Genomic DNA, 20618 nt, shown 5'->3' with positions numbered 1-20618 from the left:
GCCATTTCTGTGTGTGTGTGTGTGTGTGTGTGTGTGTGTGTGTGTGTGTGTGTGTGTGTGTGTGTGTGTGTGTGTGTGTGTGTGTGTGTGTTAGTGAGAGTGCATTAGAGGGCTCCTGGAGGGCCCGCAGGGCTGAGCCTCTGAGCCCAGCAGCTCTCTGTGGCAGAGCCCTCTCTCTCTCCGCCTCTCTAATTACGCCGCCCCGAGCCGGCTCTGCCCTTAGCCACAATCTGTGGAGGCATGAAATAAATACATGCTCTCCAACAATAAACAAGTGCCTTTTCAAAATGACAGCACCTCCTTGTTCTCACCCCCCACTGCTGCTCCAAGCTTTCATAGAGCTTTTTTGGCTTTCGTAATGTGCTCTCACACACAACATGCCTGGCAGGCATCCTTCTGTAGAAGCGACAGGGCATCTAAAGTCTTCAAGCTCAAATAGACGGGGACATTATTGTGTGCAACGGGTTTCTGTGATGTGGTAATTGAACATAAGGGCAATAGCATTAAGCGTGCTGGCGGTTTCTATTGTTTTGCAATCAACGAGATGAACCTTCTTTCTTTGTAACAAAAGGCAGCAGATCTTTAGTTTCAACATAAGTCCACAGATTTTGTGATTGTGGCTGTGGATTCCCCACAGTCCCTACAGGCCTTAGTCACAGTTACTCAACATCAAAAGATGATTATAAAAATTAAAAAAAGTCCACTGCAGAAACACAAAGGTGTGCATATCCTGTAGTTTGCATTCTGGACAAATGCAGCATTTCCTTCTAAGAGAACTGTGTATGTATGCACACACACATTCACACGCACAGTACACAATAAAATTGTCAGTTTTCATTTTTTTGTTGTTTGAAATTGTAACCAAATGAACCCGTAAGCCGGTCCACAACTAAATTTCCCACACGGCCCTTACAGGTCTATAACTCAGTGTACACAATTGAATTGAACCAAATGGTTGCATTTGTACTCTCAAGATATCACAGTACAGGTGGCACCAGGCCCCTGCAGTGAGAAATGTCTTCTCCGTCACGGTCGCTGCGTTCCCACACATTCTCTGCGCCGTTATCCCAAAGGGCTTGAGTGGTAACAGATTCCCTGATGCATCCTTAACGCCGGCCGCACAACTGTCTCACACAAAGTGATGACAGGGTTCCCATGTGCTCCACATCGGCCCCACATGCTTTGATGAACCTCTTCAATCACAGAAAGTGTCACAGCATCAGGAATGACTTAAAGCATTTAGGGCTGACCTCGAAATAAAATAAAAAAATCTTCTAAATCCTCCAGCTTTCTGAAATAAATATTTTCACGATTTTTCTAAAATAGCAGACCTACAAGCTCATAGCTCGCCAGCGAGTGTCGCGCTACTAGCTTGTAGATCTGATATTTTTCAATAGCTAAATTATAACATAATGTTTAAAACACCAAATGGGGTTCCCGCCCAAAATGGGTTAAAGCAGCCTCTCAATGCTTTATTACTGGTAGTTAAAAAATAAGCCTATACAAGTATACAATATCACATACAGACTTTCACATTGGTGCTGAAGTAGTTCAATGGTAACTATTAATAGAGGCAACACTGCCGCCTTGTGGAAAGAGAACCACATCCTGCTTTTGTTTTCTGTCTTTAGATAAATCACATAACTAAAATACTGAATGCAAACTGTATATTTTTGTCTGTAGGCTAGTACTAAGGCTAGAATGATAAGACAGTTTGTGTAATTCAAATAAATTTATTAAATACAAAAGACTCTTTGGCAGTGCAGCACAGAAAAACCGAATACACATATTTGGTAGATTAATAAAAAATAAACAGGTTGCAGCTCTCAAGTTAAACCAAAGGGTATATACGCAAAGTCATTAATTAAAAACGCATTTTCCTGTAATGTTTTTCTTTGAGTGTGAAAGAAAATATAATATAATATATATAAATGTACTAAAATTGCATGCCAAATAATTAACAATGAACCCAATGGAATATCTCAGCATTTCTTTCTTTCTTTTTTTTACAATAAAAAAAAGGCGATATTTTTTTTTAAAGAATAAAAACCAAGAACAACTTTGTAAGTCTTAAGAATACTATATAAATTGTAACACACTCTAAACCGAAGTTACCAACTCCAAGACACTTGAGATCTAGTCGAGTTTGTTTCATCAACAAGCGCCGTTGCTTTTTCCTCTCGTTTAGATTCTCTTTCACAACTTTGGCCCACACAACGAGGCAAACGGAGGAAGACCCACAGGAAAGCAGAACTGCAGCACGTGACAGTGTTTTCACTAAATCCTTAAGACATCACCATCTCTCTCTCCTTTAGCTCCAGTGAGCCTCAGGTCCAAGGCATAAAAACGAATAGCAACATGTGTCTCTTCATTAGCTAACCCGATAATGAGGAGAAAGTCTTTTGTTAGCTGACCCGACGTGATGAGAAAAAAATAAAAAGAGCTGAATACAGCTTCCAAGGTACATAGTTTAAGTCAATATAAATAGGACAATAAATATTTCCTCCATCATGTACATAGTTTGAGCTACAACGTACTGTAGTGTGGACTAAAAGGTGTAAAGATAGCCTCACGTGTTTCCAAGTGGAATCTTAACAGATCCAGGTCTGAGTTTTAATGCACTCTAGTGTTTCATAGTGTTATTGTGACCAAAACAAACAGCAATATTTGGTTCAGTGGAATACTGAAATGGAGGTCTCTAAACAAAAACACTGCTTTGAAAAATACGACGCTCGACACGCTACAAACATGGAGCCGTGTGCGCACGTCTTTATGTAAAGAAGGGTGCAATATGCGTGGCCACGTGATGACGTTAAAGGTTCACAGACACCACAGCCGTCAGCATGCTAGGGTCGACACCCTACAAAAGGAAAAAGTGTGCATGTGTGTGTTCCGGAGAGGGAGAAACAGTACTGACCACTATATTTACACACTTCTCTATAAGATTAACAGGTTGTACTGGGATGCCTTGCTGTGCGCAGGTCGCCCCAATAAAGGCATATATGTGATGCAAGTGTTTATAAAAGCATTAACTAATTAAGAAGATAATACCGTAGCTATTCTGCTGCGACACGCATCACGCTATCGTCTGCTCTAAGCCTCAGAGCAGGGTGCTAGTCGATGCTATAATGTAGAAGAAATTATATATAATTATTCATTAAGAAAAGCTTATTACTTATTGTCCATTTGTTATTGAAGCAATCTGAGCAGCACTCCAATCACTGAAAGCAGTACATGGATGTGTATCTAGTGTGTATAACTGTGTTATGTCTGACTACCTAACAGACAGGGAGTGTGCATATATCAAGTCCTCATGTACTAAACTAAATAACAGACTGAACCCATGCTTTGAGACAACAAAAAAGTTTACATTCCCTCCATAAAGTGTTTTGCGTGTCGGGCTGGGCAATATATCGATGTATTATATAGATATTGTTTGTGATACGAAACTAGATTGGATCAGATTTTAAACTTTAAAAAAATTGCCTAAAATAGCCCACCTACAAGCTCAGAAAGTGTCGCACCCCGGTGGCATTGTGAGCTCGTAGATGTGCATCAGCTACTTTTGACCATTTTTATACAAAAATAAAAAGGACATTTGCGCCCCAATAGGACATTATCATCACAATGATATCCGATTCCTCCTTACTGCCCAGCCCTATATACTGACCTCTCTGAGTCTCTTACAGTCTGGTGACTAAATGATAGTCCCTGTCTGACAGACATTGAGAGGGCTAAAATTGTCAAAGTGAGTCTTCAGGTTGGTCTTTGGTCTGTTGGCCTGATAGTATTGGGCACAGGTAAACAGACTGAGGAGCAGGCTAGGATGAGAGCCCTGTCTCAGCCACAAGTCCAATACATCCATGACTGGTCAAGCCCAGACCAAGACCCACAGATCTTATCCTGAGGACCCCTCTGTACATGGGGTCAGTTGTTCATTTCAAACAGTAAGCTCACAAATATTTGTCGCCAAATTAAAAAAGAAATAAAGAAGAAAAGAAATAAAGCTAGGTTATGCCACACTGTGACAATATCAACTAGGCCCAAATCCACAAATGATGCTCATTTCAAGGGAAGTTAGCACATTCCTTTGGAACACGTAGTAGATACACCAAGATGTGCTTGAGTCATAGTTTATATACAGATCTGATCCCCAGGATAATCACCAAGAGGTTTTGGCCTGGAAAATAAATACCCAACTCTTTCCATGTCAAGGCCAGAGCCTTAACTCTTTCAACAGAATTAAGGCCAGGTCAGGTTCACTTTCTCAGCGGAGGGGAAATCCAACAGTGAAGAGAGGTTGAGGCTGTAGGCCTGCGAGGTTACTTTGTATCCCTTAGAGCCTGAGTGTTTTTGATGTGGTCCTTGTTTGACTTGGTCCATTATGCCAAAAATAATCTGGTCCATTCAGTACCGCTTGTCTTGGCTCCAGTCCGTGCGCCCCAGTCTCCTTTGAACCCTCATGGCCTCAAGGCTGCCAGGGTTTCCTGTCCTTGCCCTTCTGATCAGGAATGTGCTTGTAGCGACACTTGTCCCCAAAATGGCACCCAGTGGTTCTCCAGAAGTAACACTCATCTCCGTTCACCGGGCCACGGCGCCTGGGTCTAAGCACAGAGGAGCGTTACAACTCACTTGCCTAACATCATCAGGGCAGCATTGAAAACACATCTCCAAAGTAAGAAGCTTCGTGTTTCCATCCGACGCGGCATCTGCGGGCATCAGCAGCACTTCTAAATGTAAGACCTTTTTTAACATCGGGTGCTAAAGATGAGTAATCTCGTTTTAAGGCGTTTTATATTGATGAAGTTAGAGATCGTGCTATGCTACTGTCTATCAGCGTCTGTGTTGCGCAACAACAAACCGGAAGTCAATGGTCCGTCAGTAGATTGGTTCCCCCCATTGACTCCAACGTTTGCCGAAATCTTCCCACCCCTTTATCTCTGAATCTGATCACAGATTTTGATTCTGATCAAAACAAGCTTTATTGGGATTTGGGAGCCGATCGCTGGTCGCGGTAAAATAATTCAAGCCTCGGGTGGTCCACGACCCTCCCGCGATAAGATTGCTCATTGAGCCAACTTCCAGTTAAGCCCCTGGTATTTTTTCCCTTGGAAAAAGGCTATAAGGCTCTAAAACTCTTACATCAAAATGAGCCATTGTTAATCCAGCAACCAGCAGCCATATTTAATACCTTGTGGTGAGAACTGAATGTGTCAGGCATATGCTGGAACATGTATTCAAGTTCATTCAACATTGAAAATACCATTAAAAACACTGAAAACTCGTTAAAAACATTGACAACAGCTGTCAGAAGCGGGTTTGAGCCCCATGAGGCATAACTAAGCGAGCAGTAGACTAACAGGAAATGGGGAAAGAGATAAAAGCCCTTTGAATTGAAATTGAATTGAGATGGAGGGGGGGTGACACGCAGCAAAGGTCGTGATCGGGAGTCGAACCCGCGACACGCTGTCAAGCCGGATTTCCAGCCTAGTTGCCCAGACGGTTACGCCAGTCGCCTGGGCCGAGATTGTACGGTTAGGTGTCATCTGCAATCCATAACAATAATTGCAATATTAATGCAATATGTATTCGTCTATGATATACTTTTGAATGCCTTAGACACCAAGAAATCGTTAGCAGTCAAAAAGCGTATGCAACCCCAGAGTGTAGGATGAGTCATCAACATTTATTTTTCCCTTGAGTATGACGTTAAGAGCAAAATGGCCACCGCGTTACAAAGGTGCGAGTCAAGTATCAAGTATGAAAGCCAGTAGCTTCAGCACCATGGAGAGGGGGGGGGGGGGGAGAGAGAGAGAGAGAGAGAGAGAGAGAGAGAGAAAGAGGTGCGATATCCTTACCCAGCAGCTGCCCCCATCTGCTGTGTGATGGACAGGCTGGTCTTCAGCGGGATGGGGAGGACCCTCTGGGTGCGACGGTCTGGATAACGCACCACCAGCCGTGTGTTCTCAATACTATAACCCTAGGAGTATTAACACAAGTTGCAATCACAAGGAAGTCAACCCTACAGGGTGAGAGTACAGTAAGGCACAGATTCTCAGCCTTTTTAACCACCTTATTTAATGAATTGAACAATGTGGACCCTCTTGTAAACAAGTGTAAGGCTTAATTGGGTCGTCCACTCACAGTTAACAGTCTTTGTATTGAGTTTGTGCCATAGACTGTAAAAAATATGGACAAAGCGTTCCGCGGGTCTAACATGAACGTAAAATGAAGCCTGTCAGTCCTTGCAATGGAAGTCGCCATCTTTCTAGATCCGTTTGGGCCCAGCTGGCCATTGGCTGGCCCAGACAACGAGGCGGGACTTCCCCCCTTCTTCTTCGTTGGTTTTTATTTTGACTCGAGTGGGTGGGGGATCCCGTTCATAGACTGTAACGGTAGCCACGCCCCTCAGAACATGCGCGACTTTATGGTCATTTTTTTAATACATGGGACCATAATTTTCCAAAAAGAATATTATGACATTAGAAATTAGACTTTAAACTAGTGACTGGAAGCAAAAAGAATTCATGACCATGTTTATTAAGGTAATACAGTCTAGGTGAAGTTGGGCCCAAATACATGGACTTCTATGGGGCTATGGGCTTTTTTGAGCCCAATGACAGCGCCACAACAGGCCATTATATGAACTTTCATTTCCTTAGTGGCTTCACAAAATATCTGTCTGACTGCCCCCCTGGTTTGTGCTTGAAATGTACTGTAATTCTGCAAACTGTTAATAAATATTTCAATCAATCAATCAAACCTCATTGCAGTCCCCAGACTAGGCCCACTCCTTTTCCCCCTCTGCACATTAATGTTCTTGAATCTTCACAAAAAATGGCCAATCTAGAAGCTACCACGTGACACGATTTGCATCTAGGGGACTCGTACTCTACACTGAAAAATCCAGTATGGGTCCATTTGGTCCATATCTATCAACCATCAGCTATAGATCCCCTGGAACCCCAGCCACTGCAGTAAAGGAACCAATCCAGTCACTCACATTAAGTTTCTCCATAGCGTGAGCTGCCATGTTGGCATTCTTGAAGTTGACAAAGGCACAGAAGCGCTCGTGCAGCACACGAATGCTCTCTATCTCCCCATACCTGCCAAACAAAACAAAGACAAATCAGATAATGAATTGCATTTTTTTCCTTTCGTGTATCGTCGTCATATGTCCAGCTCAGTGTCAGAAAGCCACGCCATTGTCTCTGGTCCCTCGTGGAAGAGACCAGCCTCTGAAGGAGGTCTGTACAGAGGACAGGTGGTGCATTCTACGAAAGCGTTAACGTAGATTGTGATTTGGACTCATGGCTGCAACAATCGATGATCTTCTTAGAGATTACTTTTTTGATTAATCGAATAATCAAGAAGCACTTTCTATATATATACGGTATATAAATTCAAGCAAGAAATGTTTTGAGAAAAAAAAAGGTTTGCATATTACGACATGCCCAAAATGGGGATTAATTATTATTAATAATAAATAAATAAATTCTCCTTTTTTATTTTTATTTTAACTGTTATGTTTCTTGGACTGGCTATTTGTAAGGTTTGTAATGTTGATGCAGCTTTGTACTGAACCTAGATCTTGTACGATTTTGAAAAAGAAAATACAATTTTGAATTATAAAAATAATAACACTATTTTATTCAATTATTTTGTATATGTATAACTGCTGCACCCCAAGTAGACATTCACAAATAGTTGACTGTAAGAGGCTCGTACATTTTAAAAAGGTCCCATAGATGCTTCTCAGTCAGTTCTGTTGTCACGTTTCCCACCCACAGAGACGGACATGGACTTCTGATGGAGAGAGAGAGCAGGAAAAGATAACGGTAAAACATTCGCTAATAATGTATTGTAATCAATTCTACAAAGAACAGAAGAGCAGTTGCATCCATAGTTACATAAAGCCTGTCAGTGAAGTCATTATATCCTAATTGGCTTCAGACTTTTACCGGACAAACATAAAAGGCAAGTGGTCACATACCCTGCCTGACCCGTGAACGAGTACGAGTCCTGGCTCCCAGCTGCAAAGAGACGATGCACACACACACACACACACACACACGCACGCACACACACATGCACACACACACACACACACACACACACACACACACACACACACACACACACACACACACACACACACACACACACACAGTGTTAAGTCATGCTTTACAATTCATCGTACGACAGATTGTCAAAAATAAGTGTCTACAAGCAACACATTGCGACCTGAAAAATGTACATCTTTACATAATTTGCCCAAAATAGGGACGTTAGGGTTCATGTGGTTACGTAGATACATGTCCGTGCACACATTGCTTTTTCTCGGTGCATGTGATGGGAGGAGACATCAGATGAGCAATCAAAACAAAGATTCCCCACACACAGGGAGGCTGAATTTATCCAAATTCACATTAAACCACAATGTTTTTAAACTAGCATTTGAAAAGGCAATTCAGCCTCGTGTGAATTGATTTTTTTTTTTAGTTAACTTGCCACACACACAGATACACATTGCAGAATTGAATTCCTTACTTCTCACTGTGATTTCTTTCATGTTAAATCTAAACATTACTGCCCTCCAGTGTTAAAAAGAGAAACTGCAGGTCCTCCTCACCTGCTAAGTGTAAGGTAAAGCCCAAACAACACCAATGATTCGCCATGCAACAACGTGCGACAGAATTTGTCCCAAAGTAACTGCAAACGATTGCTGTTAGGCTACTATACAAATATATGCGTTTCCAAAAACTGCACCATCTCAAATCATTGGTGTGGTTTGGGCTGTGTGTGTGTGTGTGTGTGTGTGTGTGTGTGTGTGTGTGTGTGTGTGTGTGTTGTACGCAAGTACTTACCCCTGGCAGTCTCTGGATAAGAAGCTAGAACAGCCTGTACAGTGGAGCCTTTCTCCAGTAGGACAACACTTTGCATCTCTTCAAAGCCAAACTCCTGGTGAAACAAGAACACATGCAGACAAATATTGAAAACAACAATTAGGCTATCAATCAAAATGTTGTTTGCTTATAAGTTACATCTTTCAGTTCCCATTTTTCATTTGTTTTTTTCTTTTACAATATATACAATTTCATACCCCCAAACATCTAGAATCCATAATTAGCATGCAGACCTTATGAGGAAAACGAAAAGAACCATTTTCTTTTACCATTAACTGCAGCACTTTGCAATTGAAGAGATCATTGACCGCTTCCTCGCAGTCCTTGTCCAGCTTCAGCACCTGCTCCATGGCCTTCTCTGCCTCACTGTATCTCTACCACACAAACACAATGATGGCCAGACCTTAATACCATCACATGCCCAGCCTTTATTTGCACAGGGTGAGGGGAGTGATAAAAGGGCAGAGCGTGATAACCGATATAACGGTAAGAAGCTGATACAGCAGTGACTGACTGATCACTGCAAGCTAAAGCATGCCCTGCATGCTGAGCAAACTATCGCCTCGTAGGCCTCAGTTGAATAACCTCAGGCAATGATGAATGGCCCCCAGTGATGATCACCACAGACAAAGCCTTATGGTCATTCCTTTGTGGCAGTAGCCATCAAACTCCACAGCCCTGTGAAGACTCCTACTTCACTCTGGCACATTCACAGTCACACACTTCTGAGATGTACTACTCAGATGCCTGTTAAGGATAATAACTGCTGTAAACAGTTTATTGTTGACCAAGGGTGTGTTCACACCGTCTGCCCGTTATGGGAAAAGAAAAAACGTCGTTGTGGATGGTTGGGCCAGCAACCTTGGGAAGCAAGTAATCATGATTGGTCAGCTGATTCTTTTTTTGTTTCGTTTTTTTAAATAAATAAAAAAGCGGCCCACGTCATATGCACTTTTTTAAAGACAAACTATTAATGTTTTAAAGTGGTCCACTGAGCAAAGAAATATATAAAATTATGTTGACCAGCGCTTTTGCTGATTTGTGACTTTTGGTCACTTCAAGTTCTCATACCGCACTGACGACAGAGGCTAGTAAAGGTGGAACTCCCTTTAACTGCATTGTTAAATATGCCATGCCCACCTTCATGCCCATGAGAGCACTGCCCTTGCGGAAGTGTCCTTTGGCCCAGTCCGGGGCCAGCTGGATGGAGCGCTCTGCGTCACCCAGGGCCTGGGGGTACTGATCCAAACAGCTGTAACAGTAGGAGCGATTCCCGAAAAACCTTGTTGGCAAGACACAAAGACAAAGTCACACGCCTGCTCCAGCGGCCGATGTGCCTGTGTGTGTTTGTCATAAACATGTCATGACCTGGGTGGTCATTGATGTTGATGTACCTGTAATCTTTGGGGTCATATTTGATGGCCTCTGTAAACATGCTGGCTGCCTGGGAGTACTGGCCCTCCTGCACCAGCTTTATCCCTTTTTCTGCACAACAAAAACACAAAAAAAGCATTTGAGCCAATCTATCGTTCACTTGCCAACAGAACGAATCTACATAAAGCACATTTATGGATTTGCCGTCATCATCAAGCGGTGCCGTCGCTACGATGAAGTAAATATTAAGCATAAAGCCTGATTTATACTTAGTTACAAGCCAGGGTCGTGCGCCGAAATGAGCAGATCTAATATGTTGTGAGCTTGTAAATCGGCAATTTAGTATAGCTAAATAAAGTATAATTAAGTATAACTCAGGCTTAACTTTGTCAGGTTGCCTATGGGGCTCAGTTCTCTTCTGTACTGTATGTTTGTATAAAGGGGAGGGGGCTGGGAGTTAACAGTTAAGACATCATTCCTCAACATTTTTGTTTCAATTTTAATCAATGACTTATTGGCTGGTAGTTTGTGTGCCCTCCTCACCTGTCAATGAGGCACTCCTCTTACTCACAGTGTCTGATCCATTCATCTGGAAGAGAATTGTGACCATTGTTATCAGCTCGTATTCACAGCCACACTAATGCCTTTCATACATTTCTTCTCTCTACATTATCCCACCTTGCCCAGATTTTACAAAAAACAATTGCCTAAACTCCTGTCTCAATGACAACTGAACAATGACAAATGAACCCGACTACATAGTTCAAAAACTGTACGAGTGCTCGGGATATCCAGCACATGCCGCCGTTTCGTTTTTCTAGGATATACAAGGATATACAAACTTGACGTCTTTCCATGACTCAAGCAGTTCATTGGCCTTAGGTAATGCAATGCATAAGGGCCAGGCTATACTGTACAACTGACATAAAAGTGGGACAATGAAGACAAGAATTCGAACAAGCATTTTTCATGCCTCCACAGTGCAGAGTCCATCTTTGCTTGTATTAGACTTTGCACCTCTGCTAGAGCAGCCAACAAGAGGACATGATTCAGCTTGAGGGATAACTCTTAGCTTCTGATTCAATAGGAAACACTAGTTACACATTTGTACAAAAGATCCTTTGTTCTTAGAGTGATCAACCGCCCAAACAGAAAATGTGATTTTCGCTTTTTTACTTGGTGTATCTGTCTGTAATTGTACAATTATTGTAGACAATGTTATGGCAACGATTGACCATTACAAATGTTTCATCTATCCCACAATATTAGATCAACATGTATTCACCTCTCTCCTCGCCTCATTCTCCTTGTTCTCTTTGGAGCGGCGACTTGAGCCTTTGGGTTTGATATGGCTAGCAGCATTAGCAAAGAAGGCACTGCTTATGTCCCACTCTGGTTCCTGAGGACACAGGGGAAAAAACACATCCTTATTCACTTTAAACCTGACCTCCCCATTTGAAAATGTCATTATATACATTACGTAGGTGAACATATAAATAAATAAATCTAAAACTTTTTCAAACTAAAATGGTGAAGCATAAACATGACATTGGCTGGGTTCTTGCATGGTTGATATACGTTCTCCCCCTCTGATCGAGCTGATATAGGCAAAATCGATCATAAATAAAATTGGTTTACCACTTTAACCCCCAGCGTCCATATTCCCGGGGGAATATTAGCCAAAAAATAGCTGATCTACAAGTTCACAATGCTTCATGCTGTGATGCATTGTGAGCTTTTACATCAGCTATTTTTGGCGAAGAGTTTGAGTAGACAGAAAAAGTGGTTAAAACACAGTTGTAACTCAAGTCCAGTTCTCTAAAGACTACAGGGGTTTAAGTGATTAAAGGGATAGTTCAGATGTTTGGACTTAGCTGTAGGAAATACCATTAAAATACTGGTTTGCAACGGTATTAATTGATTGCCCGAGTCCCGTGGTGGGTGGGAGTTCTGGTCTGGTTTAGGTGAATATCAAGTAGTTACGGTTATTTGGTGGTCAAATTTTGGGTCACTCATTAAAAATTAATTAATTCACAAAACTAGCATAATTTGTATTGTTGACTTATTTCTACCATATTAAACTTTGACCCCTCAGGACAAAAACATTCCATGTGACAGAACGGTGAAAGTTGAACGAACTTTGCGCTATAAGGTAGAAATAGGTCAACAACACATATTTGTGGATTTGTTTATTTTAAATGAGTGGCCCCCACCCCCAGTACCCCCCACCAAATGACCGGAACTACTTCATAGTCACCAAAACCAGACTAGAACTCCCACAACGGGACTCAGGCAATCAATTAATATGTGGTAACCACTATACTAATGGCAAGTATTTCCTACAGCTTTAAGTCCAAAAATGTGAACTAACCTTTTAAGAGGACATACAAACCTCTTCAGTGGGTCGTCTCGCTTGAGTCTTCTGTGGCCCTCTGGTAGCTGGGGGAGCTATGGCTGAAGCAGGGACATATTTCATGGCTGGTCGCTCAACCTTTTGGACCTCTTTCGCCGATTCCATGGCAGCTTCTGCCTCCGAGTCACTCCCATCCAGTTCAGAGTCCGCACCACCATCTTCATCGTCATCGCTATCGTCGTCATCTTCCTCCTGTTGTGCAGGCCCGTGTAATGAGAAGACATTCTGAGCAGAACCAGAGGAACGTGCTGCGGGTGTGTAGCACTGGGCCACAACATTATGGCTGACTTAAAGCAGCATTGTGTGGGTTCAAATCCCATTTGGGAGACCAAACATCTATTTTGCTTATGAGCTTCAGGCATAACTAAATTGTCAAACAGTAGTGGTCCCTTATCCCAAAACTTTTGTTTTTCAAAATAGTAAAAAGGGCAAATAGGTTTAGGGATACAGGGTAAGGCACTGGTGAAAATAGAGCCCTAGGTGTCCTACCCGACACCACGGTGGAGTTTTCTCAGTGGAAGAGTAGGGAGACCACCTCCAACCACTGCAGATGTACTAGTGATATTGTATTAACATACTCTACCATACAGACTAATATACTCTTTTAGTAGTACATCTCTCACAGTTTGTCTGTCTGTCAACTTCCTTCATTTGACAGTTGCGCAGGCTCAAGTTTAAAAGGGGAAGCCACAGGCGGAGAAAAAGACAGGACGTGATTTTAGCTAATCATCAGAAAAGCTTGAATAGGCCATGTTCTGCTATTGTTTAATTACCTGATCAGCATTCCCACTCGGTTTAACCTGCTCCTGCTTCTTACGTGCCCGCCGCCGCTGAAACAGCGCACACACACAAACACACACACACACACACACACACACACACACACACACACACACACACACACACACACACACACACACACACACACACACACACACACACACACACACACACACACACACACACAAAGATTATATTCTTTACCTCTGTTAAGTCGAATTGAAATAAATAAAATAAATAAATAAAATTATGAAGGCTGTAAGTGTGTGCGTGTGTGTGTTCACCTTTCTCTTTGCTCTGCGCCGCTCTGCTCGCCGTTTCACTTTCTCCTCCTCGCTCAGACCCTCCTCCCCATTCAGCGTGTCCTACAAACGCACACACACACTTTTATATTGTATATTCTCAGTGCCGTATGACAGCTCCTACACTAGTATGGTTACTGTAATTCATTCATATTGTAGAGAACGTTTACCTGTGACAGAGTGGCATCATGTACAGGTTGATGGGTAGCAGCGCCGCAGTCCATCTCCTCCTGTTGCTGGACAGGGGGGCCTGTTGGATAAAACACACACCATGTTTGAGTGCACAAATGGAACCAAATGGACCAATTGGTTAAATTTAACTACCAGTTAACTACCAATCATTAAGCTGGACACCACCGAGGCTCCACCAGTCATTTCCTGAAAAGATTGTATACAATGTAAGGACCCCAGCAACATTTGAGAAAATATGGGATTCCTTTGTCTATATTACCAACATATCGGGTCACCGGAAGTTACAGACCACAGGAATGAGCCCAGGGTACCGGCCCAGTTCCGGCGAGCCGCCCCGTGTCCGAAACGGTCGAGAAATGACAGAGTTACCGTGTGGGGGTCCCTCTACTATACTGTACTGTCACACCCAAAATCACGTAATGGCTGCTAAAAACTCAGCTTCCCATCATGCACCTATGCACAGCACAGTGTGAAGCTCAACAGCGACACTTTGTCACCTGTTGGTACTCTAAACAGACATACGTATATACGCGTATATACAAAGGAACACACATTGGTGGGCAAGAATTAAGCTATGCAATAGTGAAACTTGACAATTCAAACATTACATTTGGTCAGCTGTCTGCTCAATTACACAAGTATTTAGTTGTGCAACCAACACATCTCCCCATGGGGATTTAATTGTGGCTCACATTGAGACAATAAAACCACAAGAAAACATTACAAATACCATAAGAACATATTGGCAATGATAAACATTGTGAGTGACTACTTTAAGAAATTATATTATCAATAATTGTAATTAATTGTAAATATTATTATTATTGGACAGACAGACAGACAGACAGACAGACAGACAGACAGACAGACAGACAGACAAACAGACAGACAGACAGTAGTTGGAGGGGCTAGCACCACTAAAACAAATAAGAGAATATTCAAGAAAGAAAGCAAATGAGATTCAAAGCTTGACCAATACATCTCAAATGCTGTATCCTAGCATTCTAATCTTAACCACTTAAAGGCTCATGGCATGAAGTGGCTAAGAGACTATGTCTCCTGAAAGTTAGAAGCTCACAACGCATCATACGCGCAGAGAGCTTAAATATCTGCTAGCACGCAGAATAGGGATGGTTGAAGTGGTTAAAGAGGAACAGATTACAACCTAGTTCCTGTAATGGGAAATGAAAGTAGAATGGATCAGGATTGGAATGAGATGTGATAGGTACATGCGATCCGCGATAGAGCAGGCTACTCCTCTACCTAGAACGCAAACCCTTTCACTGGTCGCCAGCTGAATCAGATGATCACAAAGGAACCGTATCTCCCTACAAAAGAGGCAGCGCCGTGAACAGAAAGTAGGCTACAGCTTAAGAAAGGGCTGTTCTATTCAATACAGCATGTCCTTGAAGTGAACATGTAGCCCCTACTCGGGCAGTAACATCAACCTCTGAAAGTCCAATTCTGTGTATTGTAGTTACGTATGCCTAAGTACTTAACCACATGAACCTCTAGTGTACCTATTTTGGGGTGAACATAGCTAAAATATAGACGATCTACAAGCTCACGCCGCTACGTAGGGCAAAGAGGTTTGATATAGAGGGGGAAAAGGAGCAGACAAAGTAGAGAGCCCTGGGGGACCCTGGTCAACTAATGTGCTGTTGTCCACCCATTGACTACAACCTGAGAGAAAACACAGAATTTTCTAGATGAACGATACATTGAATTACCGGTATACAAAACTGTACTTCATCTGAAGGAGGTGAATTACAGTAAAGCTAAAAGCTCTTCCGGCCTAGCCTACATCCATGAGTAGATGACAAACTTCAAACAGGGTAGAAACATGCAGACAGGAAATACTACCAATTGACTGTTTGTATTGGCAAAGACCACCTCTATTCATAATTTTTCGTTTTCATTCTCTATTGATTTATTGAATCACAAACATATCATGTCATATGATCCATAATTGGGTGGGGCCAGGAAAAGATGATGTAATGGTTCCTTCCTTGCAAAAGCACCGTCTGAAGAACAACACAAATGCACAAAGAACAGAAACTACCGTACTTGGGTCAGACAAACTCTAACTCTATGCCACTCTTTGGTCTAAAAGAAAGGGGGATGCGTTTACTTTTTCCACTGCCGTAAGACTGAGGTCCAGTCTGACTATCTCAGATCTGAATTAAGCTATATCCAGTGGTGTAAAGTAGCTAAGTACATTTACTTAAGTATTTCCAATTTCCAATACTTTTACTCCACTACATCTTGGATCGAGATAGTGTACTTAGTAGATTTAGATTATTATTACAAAACATACATTACCCACTTCAGCCCCATTACATTTCGGCCATTTGAAAATAGACTGAGTGGTGCAACTCCCCTCTCTCTCTCTCTCTCTCTCTCTCTCATTAGCAGGCAACAGTACAGCACTATCTCTCTCTCTTTGTTTCTGGCACAACAGTGCCATTTTTGCCCCTACTGGTACTCTAAACATAGTAACAGTCACATAGTCCCATAGGGACATTGCTGTTCCTTGGAGTGGCTGCACCACTCAAAAATTTAAACTTTAAACGGGACATTCTGCATAAGGAGTACTTCTTCCACCACTGGCTATATCAGAACACACCGCGCCTTGTCTCAGCCATTTCAACAGCTGAATATGGACATAAAAAACAATCAGCGTCCTCTGGTCTGGGCGGGTGTGTTTGTAGCAGGGAGACGGAACCAGAACACTGCAGCTGACTTAAGCTCCCTCGTGTGATGGTAGCCCAATGAAAAAAGGGATCCGAACCATAGCAGTTTGGGGAGTGGCTTTGCTATAGGTCAATTCAATGAACATTAAGGTTACAGTGGGCAAGCAGGAAGCATAATAGTGTCAAGTTTCTTTCTCCTCAGCCAGAGATTTCCAGATGAGGACAAAGTGACACATTCGTACTCTCAGCCCGTGACTCATCTCACAAGACAATGATGGGGTAATAATCACAGCTCTCCTGTCTGTGGCCCAATGCAATGTGTAGGCCTATGTGTGAAAGCCACTTCCGTTTCGTTCTCTCACCTCGTCTGCTTCAGTCTAGAAATACAGTAATGATGGCATGCAAAAAAGACGCTGAAATAATGACTCAAAAGGAACAGCGGTACTCCACAAACATGAATGAATGGAAGATGAGCACGATTTTCATTCATTTAAATCTTCACGTCAACAATAGGGCTGAGCAGTTGAGACGAATAACAGTCTAAGTCCACACTAATTATCCATAATGTATAAATGATGGATAAGGGGTCAGGACAACTAGGCCTCTTCATCTAAAATGTTTCACAATTATGTACCCCAATTGTAAAATTTAGCTGACAAAACAAGATGTCTCCTCACTGTAACATTGTACAACTCTTCTCTCCATCCATCAGGATCACAGAAACACTAATATCAGAGGCCATTACATGCCATAATTGCTCTAAAAGCTCACAAAGCTTTGTGATGTGAGCCTGTAGATTGAATATTTTTGCTATTTTGCAGTGATAATTTTGTTTACTAAGACTAAGACTAAAGACTAAGTCGACAAATGTTTTCAGAAGACTAAATAGGACTAAGACTAAATGATGTGTTATTCAAGAGATTAAGACCAAATGAAAATATTGTGGGAAAAAATGAACATTGAACACTGCTATTTTGAAAACAGTTAAGCAAAATATGCTTTAGTCATTATCGTGTAGCCTAGTCAACACTCAACATTGCACCCGACCCCACCGTTCTACCTCACTTTCTTGCTGGGGGCCACAGCTGTAGACTTGAGTAAATACAGTGGCTGCTGTCCCCCCTGGCAACAAGATAAGAGTCTCCAATCTTATTGACAGGGGAAGGAATTTCAGCTGTCCTTGCCTGGCCCACTACTTGAATGTCTCGGAGACACAAGTGCTTCAAAAAGCAATCAAGACTTTTCTTACATCTTCATCACAATGGAATGCGTCTGATGATCCATGATCTGTGGACAAAAGAATCTTTGTCCCCTTACTACTCCCCTTCAGAACTATGGCTAAATTAGTGTTGGGCTGAAAGGTGAAACCTTTCCAGAGGAATGCAAAATACAGCAACATACAGTATCACCAGACCCCATACTGTACCTCCTCCTCTGCTACAGTCCCCCTCGAAGGAGAACATGTCTACATTAAACATGTTATGAATCTCATAGCTGAGTGTTCATGTTCAGTGTACTGCAAAAACTAGTGCTTTCATGCACAACTAGTTAAGCAACCTTTTAGTCACTAAAAGGATGTTTAACTAGTGCATGAAAGCACTAAATAATATGCACTAAAATGTGTGCATATTACAGGCTAATAACTGACAAATAAACGCTGGTCATTTAAAAACAAAGTATTGCAATGCAAGCAAGGTGGAATTTTGAGCATGCTCCCAAGCCTTTACAAAGGCATCAGACATCAAGGAATCGTAGCGGTGTCTTGGAAACATCAAAGTTTAGGGAGGGGGCCTGAAAGGAGTTCTACAAGCTGCCTGGAAGGAACCACCGAGTGAGGAAATTATGCTGCAACTTGTCCTCTACTAGCCTATTATGTCTAATAGTCAAAAAGTGACACTACAAGAATATCAGTCTATTAGAAGAAACTCATTCCTGTAAATATTTAACATTCAACATGGTAACAGTCAGGTACGCAAACACATGAATGAATCGCAGCCATTGATGTGGATTTAAGAATGAGTCATTTAGAATATAACCTGTTCCACGGTCTCTATCTATGGATGTAAACATGAAGCTATGCCCCTATCGACCAATCTGTGTCTCTCAAATAATGACAAATTTAAAGCTGTGCAATCCAGAACTGATTTGAATGATAACTAGCACATCTGCAGTGGTTACTTAGAGGTGGTCTCCATACTCTTTCATTGAAATGAAGACCCTGGCTACTGTAGGATTACTAGGATACCTTCTGGTTGGCAAGTAGTTTTGCCTGAAGCTCATACATCCAATATCTCTCCTGGACAAGAGGGATTCCCTCTTGGGAGAGCAGTAGACGTTTTCTCTCCAGGGTTCAAATCCCGGGTCGGACATGAAACTCAACAGACCGCAAAGCAGCTATGGGGCACGTTTGGTGTGAAAATGCTTTTGCAACCATTTAATAATAGCCTGGCCAATTTCCCACACTCTTATTGTGGGGCTGAGATAATTCAACAGTACAGTCATACAGAGTTGTACAACAGTACAGATTTGGGGTTTTATACAATTATTTCCCCCCATTCAAAATATGTTTAGTTGTCTACAAAGTAAAATTGTCCATTTCACCGATAGTATAAAAACCTGTATGACATAGGGGTTTATTTGTTACATTTGTACACTATCAGTGAAATTAACACTGACAATTTTACTTTGTAGACAACTATGTTATACTGTAATGGGTCTGTCTAGTGTCTACTCAACATGGGTGTATTCATCCAGTGAGATTCAGATTCAGCGTAGAGGCTGAGGAGTGGGGACCATGGGTGGGGTTCCAGGGGGTCCCCAGTTAAATGACTGACAGTTAATCTTCTTCACCATTATTACATTAAGTAAATACAACTAGAGAACGTACAAGAATGTCTATTTTGATGTTATCTCGACCAGCAGACTACACAGACGGGAATGGAATTCTGGACCAAATGAGACAGCCAGGCCATATCGAACAATCAAACTGTCGTTTGGAAGTAAACAATCTGATCGACCGGTGGCCTAATAATGTAGCCTATATCAAATTATGGGTCCTTGATAGCCTACGATTTCTCTCGTAGATGTATTTATCGATTCTGACTACGAGAGTCTAAATCTTAGGCTAGGTCCTTGAAATGAAAAGGGTTGACAATCACTGGAATCAGTATGACTGGTCTAACTCGTTGCAGTGTAACTCTGAGAGTGTAACAAATGTCACCAAAATACCAAATGGACAGGGTCTATTTGGTTACATTACACTCTGGGTCATTAGTTTAACTGATCCAACTTGAGCATGGTGTAGTTTTTTTCTTTTTAGTTCGCAGCAATGTAGTTCAACGGAGTTTGCATTGTTTCACCAAATATGAAGTAAACTTTGAAAGCAACGTTCCGCTCCATCAGAACAGAACCCAGGGTGTCGAGGCCTGTATTATCAGTGACACGGGAACAGTTACTGTAGTCTACTCTGTAGTCTGTACCAACAACTTTCTTTCTTTTTTGGAACTGGTGAAAGTATCTCAACTTGTGAAAAAAGTGGGGAAGAAGTTTCTTTCCTTACCGCTCCCCAGTCCCAAGAGCCGGCAAATGTCTCTGGTGAATTTCATGAGTGCAACCATCCATCCAGCATTGTTGTCTCAAAGGTAACAAGTTAAAAAATGTGTACGTTTTTTATTATCTAAAAAATGGGGACCTTCGTGAATCGATTTCGGCCGCATCGAATCTGCGGGAATCTTTCGGTAGGTTATGCTTCCTCCTGAGCGACGACGTCACTGACGTTACCACTCTGCCGTCCCATAGCCCGGAGGGACTGCCGCGCTGCGATTGGCTATTTGGTTGCGTTGGCAAGTGATTGCATAAATGTTTATTTTATTAATAAAGTAAGTACCGGTATTAAGTACAAAAAAAAGTTAAGTAAAAATATTGTTATTCTTCGATTGGGACAAACATTTTACTTGAG

General features: G+C 42.0%; 1 protein-coding gene across 1 annotated transcript; it reads right to left on the bottom strand.

The window, feature by feature from the left end:
- Positions 1 to 1613: 1613 nt before the first annotated feature.
- Positions 1614 to 20409, bottom strand: LOC308328162 (uncharacterized protein). Its single transcript, XM_080781893.1, has 16 exons — positions 20220 to 20409; positions 13946 to 14025; positions 13758 to 13838; positions 13467 to 13523; positions 12673 to 12885; positions 11566 to 11679; positions 10824 to 10869; positions 10301 to 10391; positions 10047 to 10188; positions 9176 to 9280; positions 8868 to 8961; positions 7994 to 8033; positions 7729 to 7806; positions 7004 to 7106; positions 5859 to 5980; positions 1614 to 4604 (listed from the first exon to the last, which is right to left on the bottom strand). Exons 1-16 carry the CDS (start codon positions 20275 to 20277, stop codon positions 4469 to 4471), a joined length of 1560 nt encoding a protein of 519 aa, XP_080638019.1. The 5' UTR covers positions 20278 to 20409; the 3' UTR covers positions 1614 to 4468.
- Positions 20410 to 20618: the final 209 nt, after the last annotated feature.

This window comes from Protomyctophum bolini, assembly GCF_963924005.1.
Source record: "Protomyctophum bolini genome assembly, chromosome: 14".
In the NCBI taxonomy this organism is placed as follows: Eukaryota; Metazoa; Chordata; class Actinopteri; order Myctophiformes; family Myctophidae; genus Protomyctophum; species Protomyctophum bolini.
The sequence above is the reverse complement of the archived record's forward strand: the minus strand, read 5'-3'. Positions and strand labels throughout refer to the sequence as shown.

What these genes read in the sequence shown, in the direction of transcription:
- LOC308328162 (XM_080781893.1), bottom strand. Translation starts at nt 20,277, where the DNA reads ATGGTTGCACTCATGAAATTCACCAGAGACATTTGCCGGCTCTTGGGA. An exon ending in CGAGACGACCCACTGAAGAG is followed by an intron (nt 11,680 to 12,672) that starts GTTTGTATGTCC and finishes CTGTGTCCTCAG; the next exon opens with GAACCAGAGTGGGACATAAG. An exon ending in AGAATGAGGCGAGGAGAGAG is followed by an intron (nt 10,870 to 11,565) that starts GTGAATACATGT and finishes ATTCTCTTCCAG; the next exon opens with ATGAATGGATCAGACACTGT.